The 11,682-nt window shown below is 42.0% G+C and overlaps 1 protein-coding gene across 1 annotated transcript; it reads left to right on the top strand.

The window, feature by feature from the left end:
* Positions 1-417: 417 nt before the first annotated feature.
* On the top strand, positions 418-2,125 carry LOC309506071 (C-signal-like). The gene is made up of 6 exons (XM_082179619.1): positions 418-572; positions 653-707; positions 815-1,002; positions 1,098-1,259; positions 1,594-1,704; positions 1,843-2,125. The coding sequence occupies exons 1-6, from the start codon at positions 432-434 to the stop codon at positions 1,954-1,956; spliced, it is 771 nt and encodes a 256-aa protein (XP_082035745.1). The 5' UTR covers positions 418-431; the 3' UTR covers positions 1,957-2,125.
* Positions 2,126-11,682: the final 9,557 nt, after the last annotated feature.

An 11,682-nucleotide genomic window follows, 5' to 3' on the forward strand; every position in this document is an offset into this window, starting at 1 on the left:
TGACCATAAATGACGGAGTAATTTAAGTCTATTGTGCTACTATGTGAAGAAAATCCAGCAAAACGCGCCGGCGTGTTTGCCGACCCCACAGGGTTAAGGCGATAATGGAGCTACTGATCAGCTCATCAGTTTATGGTTCATACGTACCTTGCTGTGTTTTCTAGCTCAGACCTTTAATCTCTACTCTCACTTCTGAAACAGTGTATATGATTTTAATAAAGTAATATAACTGAGTTTTATTACTTAAATCTATTAGTGCTGATAGGCTTATGCTCAGTCACTTTGAAATATCATGTCGACTCAGCAAGGTTCTCTCTCTTATAAACAATATGACAGACCAGTGCAGGGTGTGGCATCCACTCTGCATTCCATATAAAAAGCCTGATAGAGAGGCAGGTTGTGTGATATCTTCAGACTGATCATCTTTGAACATGGCAACATTAAAGGCGTGTAGTGTTCTTGTGACCGGGGCCAACCGAGGCTTGGGTCTAGAAATTGTCAAGCAACTCCTGGAGGCCCGTTGCTCCCAAATGTTTGCTGCATGTCGTGACCCAGATGGGACCAATTCTGAGGTGAGTATTCAAGAGCTTAGGAAATAAGACAGCTATATAGAAATGTGCATTTTATCATTCACATTTTCTTTCTGATTCAGGCACTGAGAGAACTGGCCAAAAAACATCCAGGTGTTGTCACCATTGTGAAGCTTGGTAAATGTGGATTTGTCTTTTAGACTACATTTTCCATTACAGTAATAGTTGTTTTTTGAGGTTAGAAATAACCTTTTTACAAATGATAATTTTTCTGCCGATATTAGATGTTGCTGATCCATGCAGCATCAAAGAATCTGCCAAGAAAGTGGGTTCTCTACTGGGCAAGAATGGTTTGAACTTGATCATAAATAATGCTGCAGTGTTGCCACAAAAATCCATGTGGAGCACCACCGTTGAGGACATGATCCAAGCCTTCAACACCAACGTGATGGGACCTTTATTTGTCATTAGGGTAATGGAAAGAGTTTTGGGGAACAAGACTAATCTAAAACAAGTCTTGATTTCATGCAATATCTAAAACACTTGGTTGTGAATGTCTTTAATCAGGAGTACCTGCCATATCTGCGTTCAGCAGCTAAAGCCAGTGGCAAACCAGGGATGTCATGTGATAAAGCAGCTGTGATCAACATGTCCACAAATTCATCATCTATGAGCCTCGTAGCATCAGAGACAGAGCCATTCCCGCTCTTCCCATACAGTATCAGCAAGGTACACAAGAAGACTCTTTTGAGACAGGCAGGAAAATGTGGTTTGAAATCAGATATTTGGAAATGTGTTTCAGTCTGAATGGTCAGAATGGATTTCAAATAGGTTTTTTTTCCCTCTTTGTTCATTCGGGACACTACACATGTAATAATAATAGTGTAATAATGAGTAAAGATTATACAAATGAGCAATATGCAAATGTATCTATTCATTGACTACTATACTGCCTGAACATACGTTCTTATCAAACACTGTCTCAACTTATTAGAAACTGAAAAACAAATTAGAAGTGGTTGCAGTTTTAACAAACTTTGTCATGCATCTGTTTTCCTTTCAGGCAGGTCTAAACATGTTGACTGTGTATACTGCTAGGGACTTAAAGGCAGATGAGATCCTCTGCATTTCCATTCACCCAGGATACGTGAAGACAGACATGGGGGGAGATAAGGTAAATCTAGATGAAGTAATAAAGGTGATTTGCTGTAATGGGGTGAAACCAAAAATGAGGCACAAAAGCACACAGGTGGTTTCTGTTTGTCAACATTACACTATTTTAATTGCATGTTATTCTCTGTTTTTCCACCAGGCATCTATCGACACCAGGACAAGTGTGGAGGGGATGATGCGTGTCTTTGGTAGCCTTACTGAGAATCAGCATGGTGGATTCATGGATTACACTGGAAAAACTATGCCCTGGTAAAACAGAAGCACAAACCAGTCTTCCATAAGGAAGGCCATCGATGTGCTAATCCAGATGCCCTGTATTACCCATCATATAAAAAGTGATAAGCAACGTCATTAACTTTTATGTCAGACAACATGGCAACTTGATTCTGTGTTCAATACAATAAAACTAACTAAACAAACAATACTGCAATATTGTAATTTTTCCGAACTTTTTGTGCATTCACCATTTCAATAAAAAAAAAGAAGAAAACCTGTAAACACTTCACATATTTAGTATTGTTAAATGTTTTCTGATAACATTTCTATGCTACTACATGCACCTCAGCAAACAATACGGGATGGACCTTCTAGACACTAAATCGTTAATTTACATCTACTGGGATTAGCAAGATGATACATGACTTGTACTAAACGTAGCATTGTGAAAAGCACAATAATTACAACAGAATTTTTTTATTTGATATTTTGTTACATAGTGAAATTTATATATGAGGTAAAAATTAAATATCAGTAAATGATACAAACATACACAAATTGTCCATAAAACTTCAAAATATACACTACCAAATGTCTCGGTTACGTATGTAACCCTCGTTCCCTGAGTAGGGAACGGAGACGTTACGTCAGTGACAACGAAATGGGGGTTTCGCTTAGAAGCCTATCACCTTTGAGTATTACAAAACGAGCCAATGGCAATGGAAATGCCATGGGTCTATGGAATTTGCATGCGTAACTCCGCCCTACCTCGTGGGTATATAAGGAAGTACGCCGCAACATGCAGATATGTTTCCTGCTGAGGAGCCGAGACTGAACTCCGGCATTTCCAGCGGTACAGCGGAAATGGCAGGAAGACGTAACGTCTCCGATCCCGTTCGTGGTCACTACGAGTTACGTCTAATCACGCCACCTTCTCGGCTGTCTTCCAGTGCCCTGTGTAAGTCTGAGCTCCTTGTAGTGAGACTGGCACGGACGAAGGAGTCCTACTTATCACAGCAATACCAAGGTACACTGGGAAGCATATCTCAGTGGAAATATGCAACACAATGCCCGCCTGAAGGGAGGTCTTAAGAATACACATATGACCCGAGGGGGGGTGCATATGGAAGAACACTGGGGTGTCCAGCCCGAAGGGTGGAATCTTTCAACCCCAGGGGTGGCAAGGTGACTTGCCAAGGGAAGACACATGCTCAAGGAGGCGTACAGTGGAAATACACATGTGGGGGTCGCCCAACGGGGGAACCATGCACATGGAGGCACCTAGCCAATCGCGAAAGCTGCCGGAGGCATAACTCTGGCGTTGGCGTCAGCAATGCTGGAGGAACTCAGGGTTTCTCGGGGAAACTCACCTGAAGAGAATATCGCACTGATCCAGTCCGTGGAGTGAAATGGCGAGCAAGCGAAGACACCTGAGCGGATCCAAGTTACCGGCTAGTTGAAGCGAGTACACGAGAGGATACTTGCTCCACTCAGAGATTATAGAATCTCACGAATGTGTTAGGTGTCGCCCAGCTGTCTGTTAGCGAGGCGCCATGCGAGAGCCCAAGAGGAGGCCACACTCCGGGTGGGGTTGGCTCTCACACCAAGGGGGCACGGTCGACCTTGCTGCTGGTATGCCAGAGCAATGGCGTCCACTATCCAGTGAGACAACCTTTGCTTGGAGAGAGCCTTTCCCTTCAGCTTCCCACCATAACAAATAAAGAGTCTGCGGAGAATGCCTGCAGGTCCCCTACCCTCTTGATGGATGCCAGTGCAAGCAGGAGCGCTGTCTTCATTGACAGGAACTTAAGCTCCACTGCTTGCAAAGGCTCAAAGGGAGCACTAAGCAGGGCAGTTAAAACCACTGAGAGGTCCCAAGAGGGCACGAGAGGAGGGCAGGGAGGATTCAGTCTCCTCGCTCCTCTCAGGAACCTGATGACCAGGTCGTGTTTTCCAAATGGACTTACCCTCAACTGCATCATGATGTGCGGCGATAGCGGCGACATATACTTTAAGGGTGGAGGGAGACAGCCTTCTCTCCAACCCTTCTTGCAGGAAGGAAAGCACGACACTGATCGGGCATTTACTGGGGTCGTCTGCATGTTGTGGCGTACTTCCTTATATATCCACGAGGTAGGGCGGAGTTACACATGCAAATTCCGCAGACCCATGGCATTTCCATTGCCATTGGCTCGTTTTGTAATACTCGAAGGTGAAAGGCTTCTAAGCGAAACCCCCATTTCGTCGTCACTGACGTAACTCGTAGTGACCACGAAAGGGAACAAAGGTATGCACACAGTTTCTAATGAGCCTCAAAACCTGTTGATCTGAAGTCGTACGCTTAAATGCTTGAAATTTGTTTTGCAGGTGAGGAAATGTTGTATTTTAACTTTTTACTCCGTTTTGCTTTTCACGAGTTCACATATTAATGAAATCTGATGTAATATTATAATGCGTATTTGGCTTGCTGTCCGGGGGGAGGGCTCCGAGCTCGGAATTCGGCCCGACCCCAGAGTACTCCCCCCTATGAATGTATAGCTCGTAGGTATCTATGAGTAGACCCAGCCGAAAGTGAGGTGATGGGGAGGCGGCGGGATGCTGAGAAATGAGATCATGAGACGGGAGGTAAGGGAAGGCTTTATTTATACTGGCTTCTTCTTGTGCTGATTGGATGATTACCTGAACATGCTCCTCCCGAACTTTGTTACATAAAACTTCATTTATCAGAAGATTTGTTTTGGAATTGTGGGTGAGAAACTTAAGAAGAAAAACAAGTGATGTGTTTTGGCTAAACATTATCCACTGAGTTAAGATAAAGAACTGTTGCGGGGTGGGGAATTCAAGGCTAGCCGTTGGGTCGACACTGATAATGGGAACTTGATGGGAACAAAAAGTTGATTGTCATGTTCTGTAAGAATACTTTGCATTTAGTTTGTTACTTTCTCCCCCTAGTGGTCATCTAGAAGTAATTCATTGTGTTCATATATAATTCTTACATTGCTTTCATTGGTTGATTTTATCACATGATGCAGTCTGATCAGGAAACACATTAGTAGTTATATTCCATGCGGTCACTCAGCTTGCAGCTAGTCACCTTATCCTGTCTCCATTTCTGTTTGTGCCTTGGGAAAGCATTGCTTGTAAGTTGTATTTGAATTTATAGTTAATTACATTGATACACAACGTAAGACGTTCTGTGATGTTACTTGAATAGAGGTCGTCAATAGTTTGTTAGTTTAACTGTTGAGCTGCACATACTATATTTACAGCTATAAGCATACCAGCTGAATGTAATATATATATGTTACAACTTTGTAGCTTAAAGGTATATTATTTTATGTCTGTTAATGTATGACGTGTTTGAATAGCATTCAGTGATTGGTGCTATCTTTCTGTATCATTTCAGTTTTACAAAGATTCCTTCATGAGAATTACGACAACAGTAAAGAGCCGAACTTTACTCCAGCCTCTGACTTTCTCTTGAAGCCTGTTAGCTATCTGTCGATTTGTGTACAGTCACACACACTGAGGACAGAATATTGATCAAATAAATTATTGTCAGTTTGTGTCATGAACGTAAACACCATGGGCTGACGACTACTATATAAAGAGTAGGCATACTTATCTTTGCTCAATCTCTCCAAGGAATGGTAAAGAGCTCTGGCCATTGAATAAATGCTAGTGAGAGAACCAAGTCTAATACACTATAGCATAATACACCCGTGCAAAATGGGCGTGGAGTTTACATAAAAAGCACAGGTAGAGTCAGATTGGGTGACAGAAGCAGCTTGATAACTATAAGAACATGGCAGCAGTGAAAGCATGAAAAATCCTGATCACAGGAGCCAACCGGGCTTGGACTTAAAAATTGTTAAGCAACTCTCTGAGGATTCTTGTCAAAAACATCATATTTTTGCTACCTGTCGTGACCCAGATGGGCCGAAGTCTGAGGTGAGTTATAAATAGCTAAATCCTAAATCCTAATTTATCTTGTTTAATTATGTGTATTATCTTTATTGAGGCATTGAGAGAACTGGCAAAAAAGCATCCAAGTGTGTGATCACTGTCATAAGTCTTGTTAAATGTGCATGTGTCCTTGGAGCATTTGAAATTTTCAATGGAAATGTGTTTTTTTTTTTACTCCATTTCTCTGCTTAATGCAGGGGTGTCCAATCCTACTCTGCTATCCAGCAGAGTTTAACTCTAGCCCTAATTGAACTCTTAATAGTTATTTTGTTATTTTGACATTTAACCGCATAATACTTGTAGGTAACTTAAGCTGACTGTTATAGTTTATCGTATTGTTATAATTTTCGTTTGTGTAATTTCGAATTCCAAGTGAATTCCAAGTGATCAAAGGCTTAGCACAAGCACAAAGGGATACTTCAGGATTTAGCATTAAGCTTTGTATTAGTAGAAAACCTGTTGTATTTTCGAATTACCGTGCTTTCCACCCTCATATCCCCCTGAGATGAGAGATTTATGTATTTTTTGTCTGGAAAAAATCCTCAGATGACGCAAAAATCGTAATTTTGCGTCACCTGAGGATTTTTTAGCCAGAGGCTAAAGACTACAGCCAGTAGGAGGAGCTGTTCCGCATGTTTACAACTCGCCCATAGGAGGTGGGATCTCACTCACAGAATGTACACATAGTATCAGCCATCTTTTTTTGGAAGCTAAGCTAGCAGGCTCTTGCTCTGTGGAGAAAGCTGAGTAGTAGGAGAAAGCTGAGTAGTAGGGGTTACCATCCTCTTTTTCCCTGACATGTCCGGCCGTCGAGATCGTCCAAAATGTCCGGGATTCGGCTTTTGCTTTCTGCAGTCGCCATTCATTGTTTACATGCACACCTTTTGTTTCAATCTAACTGAATTAATTCCGATTGGTGAATCTGAATGTAGTGTTTACATGAACGCTAAACAAGTGATCAGTTGATGTGCGTTTTAACATTGCTAAGAAAATTCCTGCTCCTCCGTGAGAGATAGCCTACGAGACCGGTGCGTCTCACACGCTCATCAGTAATCACGCCACCGACCTCGCGCCGTTCTCCCGCGGCCCTCAGCCTCGTCCTGCTCGCCACAGTAAACATAATGAATGGCGACTGTAGAACGCAAAAGCCGAATCCCGGACATTTTGGGCGATCTCAAAATCCCGTGTAGACTCACTAGTAGCCTAGCCTTGTTGTTTTCAACTGCACTCTCTTACCGGTAGGCGTGGCTTGGGAGTGGCCTCCTTGGGCAGCGAATGAAGTGCATTCTGGGAGTTGTTGTCTTTCATCCACATAAGCCAAAAATACATTTTCTGGCTTTTCTCAGTCTAGAAAGCATAAATGACCCATTTTAAATACACATTCATCTTTCCAGAGGTGAAGTATCCCTTTAAGCACATTGCAAGGTTTCCACCAGTAGTGGTCAGTAGTTTAAGCACATTGCAAGGTATTCCGCCTATGTGGTGGCCTGCTGTCTAAGCATAGGCCAGGGCTTTCACTATTGTGCCACTTGGACATACGTTTGTGACTAGGCAATTCAAATGAGTGCTTCTGGGGAAGAACTAGTCACTGGATGTCCAGAGTTTTTAAGGTTAATGGCATTGTACCAAAAATAAACAGCTATAACAAGCCTTAGCTGGTCTTTCAGCCTGATCATCAGACCATCTAGAACCAAAGACAATGCTGCACCATTATATAAGAAAGCTACTACTTTTTATCAGTCGTTTGTTGTTTGAGCTTGCTGCAGGATGCATTTTTCGGACACTTTTGACACTTGATTAGGGATGCTCAATATTGGTATCATGTCCGATACCTACATTTTTTGCCAGATTGCATGTTGGTCAGACAGCACCGATCCAGATCTGATACTGTTCCTAATGGTTATTACTTTAAGCTGAAAAAAGCTTGTTTTTATTTTGTTAAAAATGTTTTTATAAAAACACAAACATTTTCATGTACTATATTCCAGGTGTTCTGAAGATATTGAATAGATAAGCAATTTGGGAAATGGATGGATGATAGCCACATATTTGTATTTTCTCCAGGCATCACCAAGAAAGCGTGGAGGGAATTCTGTGTGTTACTGGCAGCCTTACTGAGAAGCAGCACGGTGGATTCTTGGACTACACTGGAGAAACGGTGACCTGGTCAAACAAAAGAACAATATGAGAGGTCACCAAAAAGCTGGTCCAGGTCCAAACTGCCCTATTAACCATTATAAGGCCACACCCAATCAAAAGCACTTAATTTCAGATCACAAATGTTCATGACAAACATGACAATTTCATTTTTCATACAATAAAACACTAATAATAAAAAGCAATAAAGCAGTGCACAGTACACACACACACACACACACACACACACACACACACACACACACACACACATACTCTCTCTCTCTCTCGCTCTCTCTCTCTACTGTATATGCTGTAATGACTTTGCTTACCAATACACACAGTTGAACCAGGGAGCAAAATGAATAATTAATAGAACCTGTAGTGCAGCAAGTATTCAAGTGTAAATGTCATGGTCCTGTTGCTTTATTCTGTCTTGTTTAGGGTTAGCGACAGGATTCTGACTTCCAAGTTAGAAGTTACATGCCTGGGTGAGCGCACCACTTTGGTCTTATTCCCTTGGCTTTGTGCTCTCCAGTTTTTGTTGTGTCAGGAGCATACGGTCTGGGTCTTGAACCTTATGTCTTGTTTGATGTTAAATTGCCTCATAATATTGTCTTACTTGTCACACTAGATGTGGAATCATTACACTAACATTCCACATGATGGTGGTATACAGGCTATTGATTTCTTCTTACGTTATATTTTTGTGAACAAATGTCCTGTTATCGATTGTATAAATGAACCAGCCGACATTGGTCATGTGTGTGATGATGTGTGTGATGCTGGCCAATAGTGAGCCTACATTCTGAAATACAACCCAGAAACACTACGTGAACTCACTCAGAGGCCCACACAGAAGAAAATGAATAGTTGAATAAAGTTGTTATTTTTGTTTGTTTTTGCGCACAAAAAGTATTCTCGTCGCTTGATAAACTTAAGGTTGAGTTCAGTTCTTGATGGGAACTATAGATGTGGACAATGGGTCTCATTCATGAAACATTCGTAAATATACGAGTAAAATGTGAGTGATTTGCGCGTAAAGAGACATTCCCAAAAATTCTTCTCCTGATTCACAAATACTTCGTAAACGTCAGATTTGATAGTGAAATGTGTGTGTGGGTTAATGAATTCCAATCAGTCGTAAATGGGACGCGCGTGCACGCACATTCTCTCAATTACCATAAATCCCGGCCATTTAAACCGACTGACAACTATATATGGGCATCATATTATGACACGAAACGAAGGATTTCAACATGTCTTCTCAAAAGCGAATGAAGAAGAGAAATTTCTCAGATGCAGAAATTGAAGTTTTATTATCAGATGTTCATTCAAAACGCCACATTTTATTTTCAAGCGTACATAGGCTACGTTCACACTGCAGGGCTTAATGCTCAATTCCGATTTTTTTTTTAAATTAGATTTTTTTGCAAGGCCGTTCACATTTCCAATTAAATGCGACCTTTTGTGATCTCCTGTGTGAACGTGAAATGACCCAGAAGTGACCCGCATGCGCAGAAGAGTACTCAACGGTCAACGACGTCACTTGTTGTTTGCGGAAGTAGCTAAACTTGAACTGCGATTCTCTCTCTCACACACACACACACACACACACACACACACGAGCGCGCGCAGCGGCCGTTACACAAGAGCCAGACAGCAGCCGCTGACCTATCTAATATCAGATTCAGCACAAATAAGTTAACATAACGTATATATAATGGCCGTGGGCTTTTATTTAATTTTTTTTATTAACGGGCTCGTCGAGGTCGACCCGTTCGGCAGATTTACCTCAGCTCGACGAATATGCAGTCCGTTTTCAAACCGACGACTACTTCAACGCAGAATTATGACGTTTTTCGCGTATCAATGACGTGCGGGTCGGATACATGCGACCTGGCCGTTCAGACTGAAGTCGCATTTCAAAAGATCGGATATGTATCGGATTTGGGACCACATACCCAAGTGGCCTGGGTCGCATTTGAAAAGATCGGATCTGTGTCGTTCAGACTGTCATGAAAAGATCAGATACAGGTCGCATAGGGGCAAAAAAATCGGAATTGGGTCGTTTCAGCCTGCAGTGTGAACGTAGCCTATAGTGGCGTATCAGGTCCAAATTATTTATTTTTTTTAGGTAATACTTTAGGTAAAAATGAAGAAGGGGCGGTGACATCTATAAACTCCTCCTACAGAGGGAAGCAGTTTTCATTGATACATCGAACACTCTTTCTCCTAAAGGCGTTAACTTGGATTTTGATCTCAAACCTTTTTTGTACGATTTTCTGTATTATTTGTTCATTATTTAAATGTATTTAATAATATTTTGTATTATTATCTGTTTATCTTTTTTTTTTTTTACTCCTTTGTAATGTTATTTGGTCATTATTTAATATGTGATTTTTCATCTCTATTGGAGATGAGGCTTACACGTAGACATGTGTCTCACCAATGTGTCTTATCTGACTCTGATCCTCATCTGGCATTGACCATCCTCCCTGCCTGCCTTTTTCCTTTGCACGTTGGAGTTTACCTCAAGGGCCAAATTATGGCAAGATGACTGGGTCAGAGTGAAACAGCAAGACTTGGGAGTTGCTCCCAGTCAGCAGTGGTGAGCATTTACCAACAGTGGTCAGACGAGGGACAAACCACAAACTGGCGACAGGTTGTTGGGCACCCAAGGCTCATCGATGCATTAGGGCGACGAAGGCTGTCCAGTCAGGTCCAAACCAACAGAAGGTCTACTGTGGCATAAGTCACAACATTTTAATGATGCTTTTGGGATGAATGTGTCACATCACACCGTGCATCGCACTCTGCTGCGCATGGGTCTGCAGACCAATCAAAGTGCCTATGACAACCCCAGTCTACCGTCGAAAGCGCATCGGATGACGACAAGCCGGTGGAGGGAGTGTGATTCTCTGGGCAATGTTCTGCTGACACGTGCCACCTACCTAAACATTGTTGCAGATCAGGTACATCGCTTTATGACAATGGTGTTTCCTGGTGGAAGTGGCCTCTTTCAGCAGAGGTTGTTAAGGAATGGTTTGAGGAACATGATGAAGAGTTCAAGGTGTTGCTCTGGCCTCCAAATTACCCAGATCTCAATCCAATTGAGCATCTGTGGGATGTGATGGACCAACAAGTTCAATCCACAGAGGCTCCACCTCGCAAACCTATAGGACTTATGTTGGAGAGGTTGGTCCTGAAAGCACATTTGCCCCTTAGTAAAGCCATCATTGGACCCCCTACAATTTGCCTATCGGATGTGTGTCTGATACAATTGTGAGCAGTACAGGGACTCCACAGGGGACTCTGCTCCCCTTAAATTACTGAAGGGAATGTTCCTCTTGAACAACGTATGGATAAATACCTTGCTTAAGGTCACACTGGCAATAATGGAGCTACTGATCAGCTCATCAGTTTATGGTTCATACGTACCTTGATGTTTTCTAGCTCAGACCTTTAATCTCTACTCTCACTTCTGAAACAGTGTGATTTAAATAAAGTAATATAACTTTTTGGAAAGCGTCCAAGTAGTTTTATTACTCAAATCTATTAGTGTCGATAGGTTTATGCTGAGTCACATTGAAATATCATCTTGACTCAGCAAGGTTCTCTCTCTTTTAAACAATATGACAGACCAGTGCAATATGGGTGT

Source organism: Leuciscus leuciscus, assembly GCF_965113295.1.
Source record: "Leuciscus leuciscus genome assembly, chromosome: 1".
NCBI classification, from domain to species: domain Eukaryota; kingdom Metazoa; phylum Chordata; class Actinopteri; order Cypriniformes; family Leuciscidae; genus Leuciscus; species Leuciscus leuciscus.

Coding starts and splice junctions, on each gene's coding strand:
- LOC309506071 (XM_082179619.1), top strand. CDS start 432: ATGGCAACATTAAAGGCGTGTAGTGTTCTTGTGACCGGGGCCAACCGA. Junction 573..652: donor CAGATGGGACCAATTCTGAG/GTGAGTATTCAA, acceptor TTTCTGATTCAG/GCACTGAGAGAACTGGCCAA. Junction 1,705..1,842: donor CAGACATGGGGGGAGATAAG/GTAAATCTAGAT, acceptor TTTTTCCACCAG/GCATCTATCGACACCAGGAC.